This window comes from Vanessa atalanta, chromosome 7 (assembly GCF_905147765.1).
Source record: "Vanessa atalanta chromosome 7, ilVanAtal1.2, whole genome shotgun sequence".
Lineage (NCBI taxonomy): Eukaryota > Metazoa > Arthropoda > Insecta > Lepidoptera > Nymphalidae > Vanessa > Vanessa atalanta.
Genome location: NC_061877.1, coordinates 10,898,529 through 10,918,130, shown reverse-complemented (window position 1 = coordinate 10,918,130; position 19,602 = coordinate 10,898,529). Strand labels below are relative to the sequence as shown.

Genomic DNA, 19,602 nt, shown 5'->3' with positions numbered 1-19,602 from the left:
GTTATCCTCTCATCCTCTCTGGTCCCGTTTAAGCGAATTATCCCAACTCTGCGTTGGGGCGAACCCCAAAAGTCCATCCTTACTATTAGACAGTTTTTTAAAATTTACGAAACTCCCACATCCTATCTTAAGGTTCCAGTCAAATCCTCTTTTTTCCACACCATTTAGAGCTCTAGTCTATAATCCATCTATTATCACAGATCTTGGTCTTATTAAAGGGGCCCCTGATTCAAATTCTAAATTTCAAAGATTTTTTAATCAAAATTGGTCAAATCATTTACTTATATTTACTGATGCCTCAAAACTATCCCCTGATAGCTGCGTCGGCTCAGCCTGTTGGATCCCTAAATTCAAAATTGTCCTTCAATTTAAATCCCCTCCTGAAACATCCATCTTTTCTGGTGAAGCGATTGCGATTTTGGAAGCCATCCTTTTTGCCCACTCCCATGACCTCAGAAATACGGTAATTCTGACAGATTCTTTGAGTTGTCTGTTGGCAATTAAGGAAAATCCGTTTCGTAGTAGGCGAAATTTTTTTATCATCTTTAAGATCAGGGAGGCATTGTTTTCCTGTCATCAAAAGGGGCTGGAAATATCGCTTGCCTGGATACCAAGCCACTCTGGTATATCCGATAATGATGCAGCAGACTCGTTCGCTAGAGCTGCTATAACAACTGGCTCTCTTGAACATTTTAAAAATTCATCTCAGGACTTGTGTGCTCTAGCGAAAACTTATCTGGATAAATCCTGGAACTCTATTTGGAAAGTTTCATCAAAATCTAAAGGTAGATTTTACGCATCTCTACAACCAGATATTCCAAGGCGACCTTGGTTTTCTCTTCACAGGCAAGCTAATCGTTGGGTCACCACAACTATCTGCCGACTACGCCTTGGACATGCATGTACCCCCATACATCTTTGTAAAATTAGAGTCAGAGATCACTCTTTGTGTGAATGTGGCCTAGACGAAGGTTCCTTATCCCATATACTGTTTTCTTGCCCCAAACTCCTCCATCCCTTATATGACGTTCTCCCTCCTAAAGCTCCTCGCCCTATTAATGTTCAATGTTTGTTAATGTTTGTGTTCAGTCCATTTTGTAAATTTTTATGTAAATATATTGAGCGTAATAACATTAAGTTGTAAATATTTTTGTATTTGTTCATATATGTTATCTTAATAATAATTTATGTTTATCTAATTATTTATTATTGTGTTGTTTTAGGTTATGGGCTAACAGAGAGTCAACTTCTATTATGCCTTCAAATTAAATTAAGCCTGTAATCTCGACCGCACCGATCAATCTCCATCGTGTCTTCTCCATCGCACGTGACATTGGCGAAATAATCTGTGCCCTCTTGGCATAAATAAAAGCCAAAATAAAAAAAAAAAAAAAAAATCTATTTTTTTTATAAGATTTTTTAAAATAATAGATGTGGTAGGACAAATTTGACAAATCATTAAAAAATAAAAATCCATATAAAAAACGGAGCATAAAATGCTCATGTTGGTGAAACGAAATCACTTACTGGCTTTTTATTTGTCTGTATTAAGACCCTGTTTTGTCATTGCTCAATTAAATATGTCTTCGGGCAGCATAGATGCAGGTAATGAATATTAAGTATATAAAACTTAATAAAACTATTAGATACTGTGAACTAAGTAAAACATAATTAATAAACCGTATTATTTTTATATCTTTATAAAGATTAGCATAAAAGATATATTATAGAATCTAGTAATCTGCTGATTTTGAAATAACATTATTATAGTATTATTTTAATTCACTTACTTTTATTATTATATAAAAAGTCTATTAAAATGATCAAAATTCAAGTTTCCATTAATGAACAAATGAATGAATTGAATATTTTCATAGTTCATTTGGCTACTCAATGATAAAAAATATTTTTGTTTCGATAAATTACACTGTAAAGAAGAAAGAATACTCATTATGTTTTTGTATTTTACAGATAAATACTCGGTAGCATACGTGACTGTTCCTAACACAGATGTTGGAAAAACAATCGGACATGGGCTTGTTAAAAACAAACTTGCTGCTTGCGTTAATATTGTTCCTCAAGTAACATCAATATATGAATGGAAGAATGAAATTAATGAAGATAATGAGGTATTATTTACTTACATTTACATTTTTAGGGCTTTGTAGCCTTATAGATACCACTCACAAATCATAAATTCTACTGCAAAACACCAATACTTATTATTGTTGTATTCCAGTTTGAAAGGTGAGTGAGCCAGTGTAACTACAGGTACAAGGGGTAAAACGTCTTAGTGTCCTAAGTGCTTTGGCAATGTAAGCAATGGATAACATTTCTAATAGGCCATGAGCGCCTTATGACCACTTAGCTAGGTGGTCTATGTTCACATCAACCCACCAATTTTATACAATATATATTAAAACATAGCAGAGTTATAATAATCAAATTAAAATAGCAACTCATTATAGTGAATCAATATACTTATACTGTTATATTTTGTTACTATTTTAACAATAATATGTAAAATAAATTTATGTACCATTTATTAAAATAGTAGATTTAGTACATAGGCATACTTTAAAATATAATGTCCCAAGAGATTAATTGAATTATAATGAAGATACTCAGTTATATAGGATAGGATCATTTATATATAAGTATTTGATGAAAGTAATGAAACATACACTAGTATTTTATACTTATATTAGGTAGGATGATAAATGAGCAAATGACTAATATCATACATTGGTACTCTAAAAAGAAAACCTTCCTTACAACTGTTAAATTAAAATAAGAAATCTATAGTGTTATGCCTGTAATTATGTCGGCACACTAAACCTTTCAACTGGAGTATAGGTTGATACATGAATGGTTATTCCTTGTAATATTGCTTTAGTAAAACAGAATAATTAATCTGCAATTTAAAAAAAGAACTTACAACATTTTAATATTGTTTTCTATTCTCTAAGCTTTCTTAAATATATCAATATTGATTAATTTAATGCATTATTATAATTAAAATGTTTGTGCAACATTGAAATCTATGTTATGTACGCAGATGCATTCTCTATTTTTTTAATATGACGTAAGTAGATAGATGGTCTATTGGGTCATCTGATAGTAAGTGGTCACCATCACCCATAGACAATGGCTCCCTAAGAATTATTAACCATACCATACAACAACAATGCGCCACCGACCTTGTGAATTAAATGTTATGTTCTTTGTGCCTGTAGTTACACTGGCTCGCTCACTGGTTTTGCTCTTTTTGGTAAAAAATAACATTTTCACTCACATCTATCATCATTCTAACTACAACACAATTATATTGCTTAAATATATTTTTTATCTTTTAAGGCTTTGCTGATGATAAAGACAAGGACATCGCTCGTCGACAAGCTTACAGAATTTGTACGTTCAAATCATCCTTATGAAGTTTGTGAAGTAATTTCACTCCCGATCAAAAACGGAAATCCACCGTACTTGAAATGGATCGGGGAATCTGTGCCTGATAGTAATTAATTATTAAGTTATACTTTTTGTTCATTATTCTGGTTTCTGTTTCATGTATAACCTGTGCGTATTATTTAAATGTAGATTAAAAATAAAATAAGTTCTTTCAACTCTTTAATTGGAAAATGACATTAACACAGTACACAACTGTAGTATAGGAGATCCTGTAATTGTATGTTAAAAATAACATAGTTTAATTTTACAAATAACTTTTGGCAAAATTTTAAGATTTTATTTTCATATTTATACTGAACGCTGGTTTGATACATTTGATAAATAAAAAACATTACTAGATATTTTTTTTTTTTTAAATATACATATAATAAATGACAATGAAAATTAAAATTAAAAAATATTGCTTAGCAACAACTAAGTTGAAATAGTCATCAAATGGCTTAGAAAAACAAAAACAGCAAAAAAAATGCAGAAAAAGTGTAAATAAAACCAGCAAATAGCTTATTTTGAATTGGGCGGGCACCTAAATATTTTCTGAAACATAAATAAAACTCTTATACTATACGTTTTTTACTAAACATTAAAGAAACACTTATTATTATATCAAATAAATGCCTACTATAGCCAACATAGTCTGTTTTTTCATAATCATTATAATAAAAGTAATAGTTAATCTCTGGTCTAAATGAGATATTTCGTAATTAATGTGTTATTTCACCAAGCAAGGAATGTAAACTTTGTTAAAAATAAATTGAATTTAAATTAATACTAAAGGAATAATTTAGATTTAATTGATTTTATAGATAAGTGTAATGCCATTCCGTTTAGTGTTATTTACACAATTCACGTCTTGAATTTTGGCATTTATTACTTTTAAAAAGTTAGTAAATTATTATATAGATAAAAAATGTATGTTGCTGTTTTTTGTATTTTTAAATCTAGTCGATTAAACGTTTTTTGTGTATAATAAATATTAAGTATGAAAGCATTTGTGTAAGAATATGTAATTTTAAGATTTAACTATCGTAATAAAAATTTTTTTTTTGAAAAAGCTTAAGTGGATTGTTTCTTCATTTTAAGGTTATGACGAAATTGGTTTTATTATTTGTATTTGTTTCAAAGAAATAAATTAATACAACGCATACATGAGCAATAAATTTATTATCATATCTCCATAATATTTAAATGATTTAGTTTAATATTTTGCAATAAAATTATTGGGAATATATTTTTTGTTTTTTAACAGTGTACCCAAATTTAAAGAAGCCCTCTTAAATATTGTACAAAAAAATTAACGGTTCCTTATATGCGTCACATAACGTTATAATGCGCGAAGGGTGATTTAGACATATTTATCCTTATTGGATTTGAATAGGATAAATCCTAATTAGCCAATAGCAAAGAGATGTAAATATTCTTACCTGATTTCTTTGGTCATTGGCGATATTTGCTCTCTTTCCTACCTGGTTATTTCGTCACAGGCAACATCGACTACATGGTTTCTCTATATGATCTAAAAATCGGGATCTTATATAGACAGAGCGGTTAGTTAGTCCATCACCAAAACGAATAGCGAATCTTATTGGAAAATTGTAGAAAACAAATTAAACAAGGATTTCAAAGCAAAGTTACTAATAAGTAGCATATTTTCAAACACTTAATTCAAAACACCACGTTTTTTAAATTATACAGTTTTGATTAAAACTAATTAATCGATAATGTCGCGATATAGATCTGATCAAAAAATGATCGTCGATAGCGACCACTTTTGATTCCAAATATTTGACATGCATTTTGTTCTGTATAATAATAAAAACCTAATAAGCTTGTAAATAATTCTATCCATTCATTTATACAAGAATTGAGTTGAATAAAGGTAAAGAATTTAGTCTGTAGACCGTCTACGAATCTGAAGTATACCTTCATCATACATGCATGTCTGAGATTGCAAAAACAATATATTACTTCGTTAAACGTAAATTTAATCATTACTCTACGAGTTATTAAAGTTTAATATTACATTATTTCAATAAAATTCAATAAGTTTGTACAAATTCCTTATCCGAGAGATTCGTCGAGAAATTTCGTACAGAAAAATAATATTTCTTAAAGCTTAGTGTTTCTGAGGTATAAATAATCGCCACCAACTTTTCTTATTCATAAGATTACTTTACTTTATATTGAAGCTTAAAATAAACATTTAATGTTTTTGGACAAAATATAAAATTCTAACCTAAAGCATTAAATAATTGATGTATGTAACGAATTAATATTCTATCTGTATTGAGATTGCGTACAGAAGCTTTTACGTAGACGTCTACGGTTTTCGTAGCTTATAGTGACGCACGCAGAGGGCGGCATCGTATCAAGCAAAACTGAAATCATTGACCTCTCCAAAACCTCCGCATTCCCTACAAAATATATCCGACGTCACAACAAGTCAACGTTATTTTCGAGCGGCAACACCGAAGTGAGTATAGCAACGAGCAGTCCATACTTCGAACTTAGTTCAGTCGGAAGTGAAACAGTGTAACGACAACAAAAATCTTCGCAGTCTTAGTCCGCGCGAGTCCGTGAAGCAGAAATGTCCGTTACAACTGATTTATAAGTGTGACAGCCTAAAGAAGATACCAGAGAAATATTAAAAATATCCCAGTTATTCGAGATCAGCGAGGAAATATAGATTTGTCATTAATCCACCCTTAAAAGTGTCAAATCACTAAATAAATATCCGAAACAAATATATGTATTTCGGGGCTTTCACAGCCTAGAGACTTAAGAGGTAGGTGGGTTAACTCAAGAGCCGTGGCAAACGAGGTAAGGAGATTTGGCAGCATCGTCGAAGGTGGAAGAAGCGGTGGCGTGACGGGTTTAGAAGAGAAAAGAAGAGAAGGTCGCAGTTCGCGGGTCAGCATGAGCGGACGGTAGCGGGCGCGCAGGCGCGGATCGATCGCGCGGCATCGAACGGCGCGGCGCCCACTCGGCAATCGGCCTCGTAGCTCGGCGCTTAGTCGCGCGCGGGCCGGCGTGCGAGCGCGCGCGTCTCTGCACGTGCATGGCGCGCCTGTCTGGATGCCTCGCGCCCTCGGGGAATGGCTTCGTCCGAGGAAGAGGCGACAACCACGTCGAGCTCTGAATATGACTGCCTCAGTGTCCGAAAATGGTGGTGCTTCCTGCTATCGTCGATCTTCACGTTCGCCGCTGGGCTCATGGTGGTGCTGTTATGGCGCGCTTGCGCGTTCGTCTGCTGCCGCAAGGAGCCCGAGCTGTCGCCGAACGACCCGAAGCAGAAGGAGCAGAAAGCGGCGCGCCAGGGCAAACAGGAGTTCGAGGGCACCTTCATGACCGAGGCCAAGGATTGGGCCGGCGAACTCATCTCCGGCCAGACCACCACCGGACGAATACTGGTACGTACCATTTACATACTATTTAAACGAGTCAATGAGTCAACACAAACAACCGACAAGACATAAGTCTTACGGTGGTGTTTAATGATAATGACTTTCTTTATCAAAACCCAATCAGTCATTGTAATCGTAACTCAAATGTATTTAAAGGAAATCGCTTTAAACGAGATGCAGAGTGCGTTCGAAACGACTTGCGGTTAAAATAAACATTTAGATTTAATGGTGATAGCTACCATTTATTGAATAAATAAATGTGATTCGATATTCTCAGCGTTCAGGTTTTGTATTACTCGATCCCCAATATCCCCCGTAAGCCGTCTTCGACCTACCCACTCAATACGCACTTGTAATAATGGCAGTGACCTAAGCCTGACCCACTTTAAATTTCGGATGAAAACATTTTTTGTGTTCACGAGATTCATTTCTAATATATGAATTATTATAGTAATATTATTTCTATTAGAATATGTTAAGTAATTTATTGCATCTGATTAATTATACGAGCTATTTGTTCGTTTTATTTTATTGTCTCCTTGCATTATGTAAGCAATGTGAAGGGCATTGTAACTGTTAAACTTCGACCCAATTTGCAGAATCTCAGTGACGTCATACACTATTGAGGGTAGCCCAGCTTATTATCAATGTATGGTACTGTTGCAGCATTTCTCTTCTAAGAAAAATAACGATTACTCGTCGTGTATACAATAAAATTTATATTCTAAATTCCACAATTCATTCTTCAATAGAATGGTATAATTATTATGTATATATATAAATAAAGTTTAAAAATATGATGGTCTATAAAATAATATATTTGAGAATGAATACTATAAAGGTTTTTTTTTTATTATTTGGCTACAATATTGAAGCTGGTCTTGATGTTTCTAAATAATTTAAGATTTTGGTATATTTTTTTATACCTATATTACAAAAATATTTTACAAATTATTGAATACCAGTTATTAAATTTAATAATTTGTAAAACATTATATTTATATCGAAAATAACTTAACATTACATGGATTGTCAACATTCTTTTTTTTATATGTAGCTTATTTTTAGCGAATTTTACGATGAGTTGCATTAAACTTTGTCCTATTGTTTAACCAAGACACGCCTTAATAATATTTATGAGACAAAATAGTGCATCAATCGAATTAAAAAGCCAATTATACGAGTTTCATTAGAAATCCGCCGGGAATAAAAGATAAACTATCTTTTATTCCCGGCGTATCGATTTTTAATCCGTGAAATTAAAACAATACCTTAATAATTACCCACGTAGTAAGATTAAATATATCAAACTTTAATATAAAAATGAAATATACACAAACATCGATTATACCAAAATTTCTATGGAAAAATACCGATAAATGTGGACGAAGTTCGACCACAACCATTATTAAAAATATCAAGGCAGATATATATGGTTTCAAGTGTACTATTTCCATTTTTTTTTTATTGTAAACACTAAAGCTCAATAGTTACCAAATAAAAAGAGAATCTGTTGGCAAGCAGAGGAATTTACTATAACGTCCAAACTTGTTATAGATGGTCAAATTGTTTATTTACTTTTATTCATAATATTATAGATGTTATGCAAATAAAACATTACCTATCGAGTATATACAATATATATTAAAATTTACTTGCGTGATCGTTTTTTTAGTAGTTAACTAATAATGCTGCAGAATCGGGTCGGGACAATAATTAAATTATATACATACATAATTTATTTGATGAACGTCACGCTATGAACTGAAAAAAAAAACAATACAGATGAAAAAAACGAGTATACGTACATAAAGAATGTAAAACGACTAATACGAATATAATAACAGACGAAGATAAATTTAAAATAAGGAAAAATATTTAATAAATATAACTGGTTTGCATTACATTGCAAAAAAATGTCTAAGACTCAGTTCGATGTTGAGGACGAGATCTAACCACTCAACTTCAACAAAAAAGTTATTAGGATTTTTTTTCAAAAATTATAGATAGTTATGTTGGTATGCGGTTTCGTGCCTCAATAAGGACGTTATTTGTCTGTACGGTCTTGTCTGTTTAATGTCCCATCGGACTATGAGAATTAGTGAACAGAGAGTGCACCTGTTTTTGCGCCAGTATCATCGTCACTTGTCCACTGTAATATTATTTCCCACACTACTCTTTGAGATATGTATGAGATATCCAATCAAATTTCATCCTCAAACCTTTTAACAAAGTGATTTGGCTACAAAAACGCTCAACAAAACGAACTTTCCATGTTTATTTCAAACAGAATATTAAATAATCTTAAAATAATAAATTAAAAATAATACTTTCTCAAAAGTTTTTTATTCGTTACATTAAATACAATTACATGCTAATCTTTAATTTACAGCTTTATATTATATTCAATAACTACAGAAAATTACAATAAAAAAATAACAGCAAAGATAAAATTGTAAAGAAAATAGCAAGGAAAATTCAATTTGCGAAAACTTTTCAAACAATTCTTAAGTTGTAAAAAAAGTTTATTAGCAAAAATTAATAACCTATTAAATTTACTGTGGAATTTGCTCGCCATATCAAATTAAAACTATCAATGAGTCCTAAAAAGGCAGTAATCAAATACTGCAGTGTTGCAATTTAAAAGATCTACCCCGAAAAATATGCTAAATATTGAAAAAGGAACAAGTCAACATTTAGGGTTTACGCGCACACAATTACGCATTGTAGTCAATACTTCCGCAATTCACGTCTCCCGTATACTACGATCACAAAAGAATCGGCCGAGAATTTAGCCACGCCTTACTTACATCGACCGCTTTGTTAACAAGATCCACGACGTCAGCACGCAGCGAGTAATGGTCCATGACCTTATTTCGTTATCTATGTGTCTAGTTCAAGTACGTTCGCTTTCTCCCATTGAAACGGTGATGCTGTAAGGTGAAATGTTTATAAATAGTCTGTTTCGATAAAATTAACTATTAAAGCTTGTTTATTTATATACTATTCTTAAACATTTAACAATTTTATGTTTTTTTAATCTTGAATCGTAGATTCTAATAATTAAATATGTATAATATAAACAATTGCTAAATTAGAACTGGGTTATTATTAGGTACATTGGAAATAGGTTTTATAAATAATTATTATTTATATAACGTATTAAATAAATTTTATTCTTTCACAAGTAAATAAATCTGATATAAATCAGAAGACATATCACACCGAAGATCACTGGTTCAAATCCGACCAAGCATTAGTCTTCGAGTGGTTTATAATTCATGCCGTATTCGGTGTTGAAGTACACCATCGCGACCAAAAATATAAGCTTCTGGCGAAATTCCACCCAAATGTATATCCAACCCACACCGGGACCCTAACAAAGCCAACAATACAACAAAGGAAATTACGAAACTTTATAGCTAAGAGGAGGAATTTGCCCAGATTTGGGACATATATATTAGTTAAAAAAAAAGTTCCTAGCTTCTTTGCATTAAATATAAATTATCTGTACACTCCAATTAAGATATTCGTTTAAGTTTTGTACGAAACAATTTCAAGTACAATTTTGTCATTCGCTTAATAGCTTATTTAAATGCAATATAACTAATAATGTCTTTTTTTTATATTTCTTATATTCGATTTGACAGTTGACAGAATTTAATTCAATTTTATTTTAATGACCGTTCAATCTCCATCGTACGTGACATTGGTGATATAATCAGTGCTCTCTCGGCATAAATAAAAGCCATAAAAAAAATTGGCTTTCAGTGTCATTCGAATGTCATAAACATTTTACATTGATCCATCATAGCACTGTCATACAGTATTACCATTACTAAAAATGTCCGCCTTCTGTATAGCTTGAATAATCTGCAATATTTTATAGCAATCGAAAATATATAATCTTATTTAGATATATGCCAAAATGGAATTGAATATTAAATATTTTTTCACACTAAAATGAGCTTGCTTTAGAATGATTAATGAATAGAAATAAAATGTCATTGCATAGCCTAAGTTTTTGGCAGACGAGCTGACACAGATAATAAAAGAAGTTGTTCAACTCAATGTAGGACAAGTGATCCATTATAATACGCTTGATGGGATTGAAAGGATAGAATGGACCAGTAAAACTTATATATGGGACATATAATTCGTAGTCAAGGTAATATGTTTGATACATAGAAATATTACACTTTTTTTTTATAATTCTCGCAATATTTTTCAAGAAATATCTTATATTCTTATTATGCCCTCAAAACGAGAATGAAAAAAGCTAAAGATCGAACAGTATTCGTTTGAATATTCGCTAAGCGAAACTAAAATGTTATTCGTAACCTTTTAAGAAAAAAAAAACTCGACAATTATTATTAAAGCTGTTTTATTATTTTTTACAACTGGTTTGTCTACGACCGTCTGTCTACATTCGGCCACATAAATAAACAAACTAAAAAAATATAACTCTTTATAATATTTATATGCTTACAAATATTTTTAATTTTTAAATTCAAAGTCCTTCAATGTTAAATGTTACGATATTATTATTTAATTTGACGTAACTATTTAATTTGTGGGATATATTTATTGATAGAAGTAATAATTAAATAAGGAAATTTGATTAATTCAATACGGTAGGTAAATATTCTAGGTAAAATAAATAAAACGAATTAAATAGTAAATATATACACGTTGAATAAGGAATAATGCCGACAGGTCTAATCATTTTGATCGGCCTTCTAGACCCTGCGGATTATTCTAAAAGACTATCCACCTAGCAAACGTCTAACGGAGGTTTAATTGAACATTAATATCGCTCTCAATCATCATTCATTTGACTCCCTATATTGAATTAAATCATCCCTTAAACAACATTTATAGATGAAGCCGTATATATTTACAGATAAATCGGTGTGTATTTACATATAGGGATTTCCATTTCAGCTTAATTGTATATACAACTCTAGCTAATAAAGTCATAACTTTTTACAATAAAATAAATTTTTACTCTGTGCTCGTTCCAACGGTATTTCGTAAAACTTCCCTGAGTCAATGTAATAAAGAAGTTCGTGAAACTTACGATATATCTTTTTCCTTCCTATTTATACCGTTATTATATTGAACTTTTTTTATATGATTCACCGTTTTAGTTTTAAATACAATTATTATAAGGTTTATTTTTCTTGTACACTTTGAGAAAAAATTGCGTGATCCAAACGCTTCGATGAAATGAAAAGAGGCGTAGTACCTTTACGAAACTGCGAAATATTTTTTTCTATAAGTCAATGATTTAGATGTATATGAAGTTAACCTAAAATGTTTTTTGTGCCTCTTATTTAAAAATACAGAAAATATGTATAAAGTAAAATAAAGAGGTAACATTTGTTTGTTTGTAGGGGGTAATCTCCAGAACTAATAATAACATTCTAGAAGTATTTTTACTAGAAAGCTATATTATTCCTGAGGGCAATAAATTATATTTATACATAAATATACTAGCTCGTTTCGCTATTAAAACTTTCTGAATATTTACTGAAACTGAAACTAAAATGCTTGTTACACACATCTGATAATTTATGTAAGTAATCAATGTTTCTAGAAAATTCTATCAAGTTTCTAGTAGCGTTGAATTTATATCGATTTGATTGAAATAGTGAGAAACTATTAATTTCTCTTCGGCGAATATGCTTTGCTTAAGAAAATGAATATTTAAAATTCTTTATAAACGAGTAAAGTTCGATTCGCTTGTTATGTAATTAAATAATTTAATGTAAACCAACGTCCTAATTAAAATATATGTAAGACAAAGATAAATATTTGATTACTTTTTAGTGAATTCTAACTTATATGATAAATGCCATAGTGTGTTTATTTATCACGCTTTCACCGTTTCATCATGATATTTGGCATCGACGTCGTCAGAGGTATAGAAAAGGACTTATGTTACCTTAATAGGTAACCTTACGCGTTCAAACCGCTATTGAATTGTTATCTGTGAACGAAATTAGTTTATAATATAAAAAAATGCGTTTTTATTAATATTTAAATATGTAATTTCAATATTATTAGTTTCGAACAACGGCATGCATTTCAAAATATAACTTTATTTAAAATTTCTGTTTACATAGAACAGATAAACTTTTTTCATAAAAATATTTCAAACGCCGTTAATTTAATTTAGCTCAGAATAAACTTCAAAGAACGTCAAACGAAGAGCGATTCTATTTAAGCAACCCTTGCCCCCAAAACGACAATCATCCAATTGACCCAAAGACAGTGTCATCTAAATCCGAACGCCCCAGACGAATAACCTTTCGGGATATTCCAGAAACATCCGGAACGATTCCTAAAACGGAATATCGAATTAAATATTTATTTAAGGTGCTATTTTGCGAATCGAGCGCTCACTCCGGATTTGACCTTTAGAAGTAGACCTGTTTATTTCCGTAGACGTCGCTCGGATCCCGACCCGATTTTTCCGAAGGCTATATCGAGAACTGAAACTTAACTTATTCCACCTCGAGGAAATGAATAGATAGTTTTATTTATTTTCGATTTGTTGTTTGATTGATTCAATCAATAATCGAAATTGGTTGATCGATAAAAACTTCGTATCGTGAATAAGTTCTTGGTGTTCTTTCTTAATTTGCTTATGGCATATTTCTACAAAGTAGTCTATTGGAAGATATATATATACAGGTAAAGAAATACACGTCAGAATCCTGCGTTCTCCATAGTTTTTACTTTACCTACACCTGGACTAAAAAATTGCTGATTATATTTAAAAAATAATATGTCAGTCTCCAAGCGCAGGGTACAAATATGGACGATATTTATCTTATAATAGTTTCGGTTTTTGTCTATAATTATTTCAATGTGAGCTCTTGAAAGATCAGATCTCAAAAAATATACTGATTAAATTTAAAACATTTGAAATAAAAGTCAAATTTATTCAAGAAGGTCCTCACGTACTACTTTGAATTGTAATCCTGGTGTGTCATCTCAGTTCAAGGTGTAAAAACGAAGATACGATGGCATCAAACATAGCACTGTTTGAGATTAATTTTCCTATACATATTTAGGAACACCAAGAATGTAGGTCCAAACCACTAGTTATAGAGTTAGTGTCAATCCGTGTTTATATTTCATCGCGATATCGGTTGAAGGAAAATATCGTGAGGTAACCTGTATGTGTCGGATGAAATTCTGGCAAATGTGTATCGACCTCGCACCGAAGCAGCGTGGTTGAACAAATTTTACTGGAAAAGGAGATTACGTAAACCCAAGAATCCTCTTATTGTAAATTGTCTTATTGCAACATCTCATGTCTGGGAAGTCAGTTAACCTGACCAACCATCCCAGAATGTGAGAAGTTACCCGAACTATAAAAAGAGATGACTTCGCAATGGGATAATTATAAATTCTTACTTTAAATTTTTTTTACAAATACTTGTAAACCTGATTATGCCCGCGGCTCCTCTTGTATAGATTTTATAGTTAAATCACCTTCCCTTTCATAAATAAGGTTTTATTCATATTTTTAGCCGTTTTATAACAAAAACACTTCTAAATTGTCTGATGTTTGTGCCATTTTTAGGTTATATAAAATTAAATCCAATCCGCTAGAATATAGAAAATTTATTAAAGTTTTTCTAGTATGTAATGAACCGCATGTTGTTTACACCTTTAAAGACGAATTACTTTGAATGTTACTCATATATATTGTTAATTTTAAGTGCTTAGTGATAAGTTGAGGGTATAACTTTTTCAATTAATAAATAAACCGTATCTAGTATCTAGCGAACGCGTTAATAAAATACCAGTTTGTTGGTCACCAGGTGTTGAGCACAAAAGTAGCCAAGTACTTACAGTGCAAACTTGCTTCGTGACATTTCATCAAATTAGGTGATGTGGTTTCGCAGTGAAACAACAATAGCAGACAAACAGCGTTACTTTCGCATTTATATCTATACATTACTGTGTGTGTAACAAGACGTAATTTTGGATTACCATAATTCGTTTCTCCGTTACTTAGAGTAACGGAGAAACGAATTATGGTCGGCTTAAAACAGCTTTTTTTTCGAACGGCATAATTTTTTTTTACAAAAGTCATTAATTATTTCTGAACTGGACCTTACAGTTTCCGATTTTCATAAAAATTCGTTCGGTAATGTTTCGTCGCACAGTCACAGATAACAAAGAATAGTTTTTGTTTTTTTTTTTTAATTTAGCATGTAAATAATAAAAATTGTTATTTAAAATTTACATATCGAGTTTATTATTAGTTAGAGATAGAAAAACAACAATAAAAAAATATAATCAAACGACGCATACTAAATAAAATGGCGCACATATACTTATGTTCAAAAGAAGTTCACATTTAGCCCACCAACAAGTCTAAATACAAAACCGTAGTGAAATCCAGTGAGTTCTTTAGAAATATTCAAAACTAGCTCATCTTAAATGCTTCCAAAGCGTTAGATAGTCGAAATGAAGCACGACTTGGTGAACGCTGTACACACTTAAATTCTTAGCTTAAACACAAAATAGCGCATTGAAGATGTTTCCAACGCGGATTTGAAACATTTTAATTTCAAGAAGCGTAATCATGTGACATTTTACGTAAAACTTATATTTTGCAAGAGGGAATGTTTGAAAAAGAAGATATTTTGTACCTATTAATAGATATATTTTTTCATATTAATTAGGATTTCATAATATCTCGAATATTCTTAATGTTACAATGTTATTCAAATTTTATAGTCTTTTTGTCTGTTGTTCTTACATATTATACCGAATCGTCAAAACTTACCTAGAATATCTTTTTCATTTTTCGAGAAACCTAATACAAAAACATGTATAATAATACTATTAAATACTGTCGCGTTATTTTAATACGTCAATACTAAAATCATCACAAATATTTGATAATAAATGAAGTCGATTTTTTATCAAACTTGACAGAACTGCAGTGTCATTATTGAAACGGAAGGTGGTCCGGGACAGCGAAATAATTGTTTTATTGTTATAAACAATATTTATTAAGCAGGCAGAGTAACCAGCCTGCTCAAGTAAAACAATAATTATAATCGTTCATTGTAAATACATCGCCATTTATACAAAATTCAAATAATAATTAATGTGGATAGACGGTTGATGTACAAATCATATCACGAAATTAAATAACATTGACATTAACAAAAAATATATTATCATCCGAATAGTCCTCGATCAAAGGTAGTTCACGTATAAATCTTTTATCCATTTTAAAATATCTAAAACGTTCATTTCTGTGACCTATTTAAAGTCTTTATGTAACTTGGATATCGGGCTACATGAGCTAGTATTTAAAAATGTGATGTATATTGGATTCAGCTGTCGAATACATTTAACCGTTGAAAGCCATCAGGAATGCGAGCGAAGGAATTGAATGGACGTTTTTCTACCATGGATTATTTAAGAGATAAAACATTCATTGACTTATATGAACTGCGAAAAGGTTTTATGTGACTGTACTGGGTGTTTCGTAACGAAATTTCTCTTTGGTGACGCCTATCTATTCTCTCTATTGATCTATCAAAACTATTTGGGGCTTGGAAGGTACTGGAATACTTATAATTTACTTGATTCGATGGTATTACAGGGATATCCCGTAATAAGGTCCCGTATGAATTTAGCTATGCCATGGTTACCTAGTAGTTATTAACAACAAATATATTTAAAGAATGAGATATACATTTCAAAATATGTAGGAGATAGAAGTGGCCAGTTGTTAACACATATGACCAAATCATCTGTTCCACCTTCGGCATTAATTACTATTAATAAAAAAAATAGTAATTTAAGAAAAACTTTGAACACATTCATGGCACTATGTCATTAAAGAGAATTCAATATTATAGATTAAACTACAGAAATATCTTAAATAAACAAATTTTTAGGTAACCAACTTAAAAAAAAAATCTGCAGTTAAAATATATATATATTGCGTGTCATCACCATGAGAAAAATAATTACAATAACAGTATAACAGACGTTTTAAATAACTTTACTTTGAAGGTTTATTATAACTATAAATATATAAATAAGTAGCCATTATTAAGTAAAGTAATTATGTAACAGTCAAAAATAAACATATATTCCTTAATCGCTGTGACGTTTATTGCCTTATGTACAATTTAATAAAATATCATTTTATCGAAAGTCACTAGAACTATAGCAATTAGAATTACGATATAATTAAATATAAATAATAACACGAGAAATACGAAATATAATATTCACAAAGCATTGCAAACCTCTCTTTAATACTCAGCGGTTGTAAGCAAAAACGCAAGACAGGGTTCGAACGAACCTAATCTCTAAATAGGTCAATGGGAGGAGTCCTATCGATTGCCGCCACTTGTGCGGTTCGCAGGAACGCTGTAACAGTGTAACCGCATCATAAGCTGAAGCGATAAGCGAGGAGCGAGTATCTTGTAAATACGGAATGGATTCTTATCATTCGGTATCTATGATTCTTAATTGTGCGGTCTTAATACGATAATTCATTAATCACAAAATTATAAGACCGTTAATAATACAACTTAATTTTACCCCATGAGTTTATATCATGATACTCATTTTTTGTTATTGGTACGCAATAGGCACAGAGTATAAATCAAATGGCAGATTGAGCGAACGGAACATTAAAGTGAAGCAATAAAATTGAATACATAAACATATTACCTGTAGTGCGAAATTACTCGTCTTTATGTTAATACGCCAAGTGTTGTCATTCTAAATATGAATTATTGACGTATTAACAAAATATTAATAACACCCACTACATTTGCTTTTGATTTTGTTTTAATTTTGTGTTACTTCGCTTTGATTTTCGGCACGCCCCATCTGCCATTTGTTTTATCACCTGAGGCCGTAGGTATATTATTATTATTGATACATCGTCTGTGTGTTCATTTTTTTTGCAATTAGTGAATTCTTCCAGATAACTGACAAATGTCAATGTCATATTGCATTATTTATTTTTTATTACTATGTTTACCGTCTGCTTGTCACAAGATTGCACTAAATAGTATACAATCAATTGGACTGTACCTTTAGACCGTAATACTTAGCCTGTTGAAAATTTTGTATAACTGCCTGCTATCATAACAACATAAATCCAATGCCAAGAATTGTACTGATCCTGTACTACGGGTTCACTTATATACAATAAGTGAGCCCGCGATATAACCTTCCGACACGAGATGATTCGACTGATCCAATCGTAATCGAAATAAGAGGTACACCTCCACACCTACACCTCCACCGGTGTAAGTAAATATTATTAAATATTCAATTATTTCGACTGTTACATTATATTTTATAACATATTTAGAAATCATTTTATCACGACTTTCCTGCTATTATGATAAAATGTTAACAAAACGTTACTGTGTTTAATTTTTTTTTTTTTTAATCATTAAATTAATTGCAGTAGTATCAACTAAAAATAAACCATGTTGTCTTAATTATAAAGTGCAATATCTCGCGTCACTTGTTTCCCTCTGATGTAGTTCCAAACGGTTTGACATAGAGCTAATTATCTCGATAATTCCCCGCTACCGCGCTCGCTTCCCGTCCTTGTTTATGGCCTAAGAAATACGGTACAAAGGGGTGAAACGTTTAAGCTTTTTCCAAGCGTAGATTTCGCCTTGGATATACGTATGTAGTTACGTAAGAGCGTAGACTTTTTGCTTAGAGTGGCATTACGATACTGGATTTTTAGAATGAACGTCTTATGTAACTGGGATTCATTTAGTTGTATTTTCTTTTGTTAACGCCCACTTAGACGATCTAGAAACTTCCATTGGCGTTGTTCTTTTTTTAAATCTTTTGTGCATTTATGAACAATTATACATCTCAAGCAAGGGAATTTATATATGTATACCGTTTTTCAGCGGAGAAGGGTTTTGTACAGTGTGTCTGGTAGGTAATACTCCACCGGTTATTCATAATTCAATTTTTGAGTGAGCCAGTGTAATTACAGGTATAAGAGGACATTGGATTCCTACAGTGACAGTATCTTATAAGCGAGAGTAACCACTTAACATCAAATGATTATAGCTTAGCTAATTTTTTCTTGTGCTTTCTAAAATATATTTAAAACATGTCAAAACCTACAACGGATTATTCCTAGTCTTAGACAATTAAAAGCTATTTTTTTCCAATTATCGTTCGTTAACGTTAAACACTAATAAAAATGGACTTATATCGTTTTAGCAAATTATACGGACTAAAATTGACTTGTAAAAATTACATTGACATCGGCATTGGAAACAATGGTGTGAATGAAACAACATTAGAAAGAGTGAGAGGTGTGATCGCGTGTTACGTCAAAATTGTTAGTTTGGCATTATACACTTTTCCTTTGGCCGACCGCCATATCAGCTGTCCCCGTGCGTCCACTTACGTTATGCGTAATATTTATAAAATGTTTTGTTTTGAATTATAATCACATATTAATTCTAACACGTGACTCTTCCAGTACACCTACGTTTTATAAAAATAAACATGAAAACTATTTTAAATCGATTATTTTTACAATATAAATGTCAGATAAAATTTATGCTTTATTATATTCTGTAATCAAATATATTAATATTTAATAATTAATTAGTTTAAATTTTAAAATGAATCATGAAGTGAAGTTAAAACAAAATATTTATATTGAAAATAACTTGTACGAGCG

The 19,602-nt window shown here is 31.3% G+C and overlaps 2 protein-coding genes across 11 annotated transcripts in view; both read left to right on the top strand.

Annotated features, from left to right (window-relative positions):
- Window positions 1-1,403: 1,403 nt before the first annotated feature.
- Window positions 1,404-4,577, top strand: LOC125065237 (protein CutA homolog). The gene is made up of 3 exons (XM_047672748.1): window positions 1,404-1,605; window positions 1,972-2,129; window positions 3,358-4,577. Exons 1-3 carry the CDS (start codon window positions 1,497-1,499, stop codon window positions 3,520-3,522), a joined length of 432 nt encoding a protein of 143 aa, XP_047528704.1. The 5' UTR covers window positions 1,404-1,496; the 3' UTR covers window positions 3,523-4,577.
- Window positions 4,578-5,977: 1,400 nt separating this feature from the next.
- The window catches only part of LOC125065498 (calcium-activated potassium channel slowpoke), a 61,991-nt gene continuing 48,366 nt past the window's right edge, over window positions 5,978-19,602 (top strand). For all 10 annotated transcript variants that reach the window (XM_047673142.1, XM_047673143.1, XM_047673149.1 and 7 more), the window contains exon 1: window positions 5,978-6,875. In XM_047673142.1, the coding sequence (XP_047529098.1) occupies window positions 6,561-6,875 (315 nt within the window). In that variant the 5' untranslated portion in view covers window positions 5,978-6,560. The remainder of the gene's footprint in view (window positions 6,876-19,602) is intronic.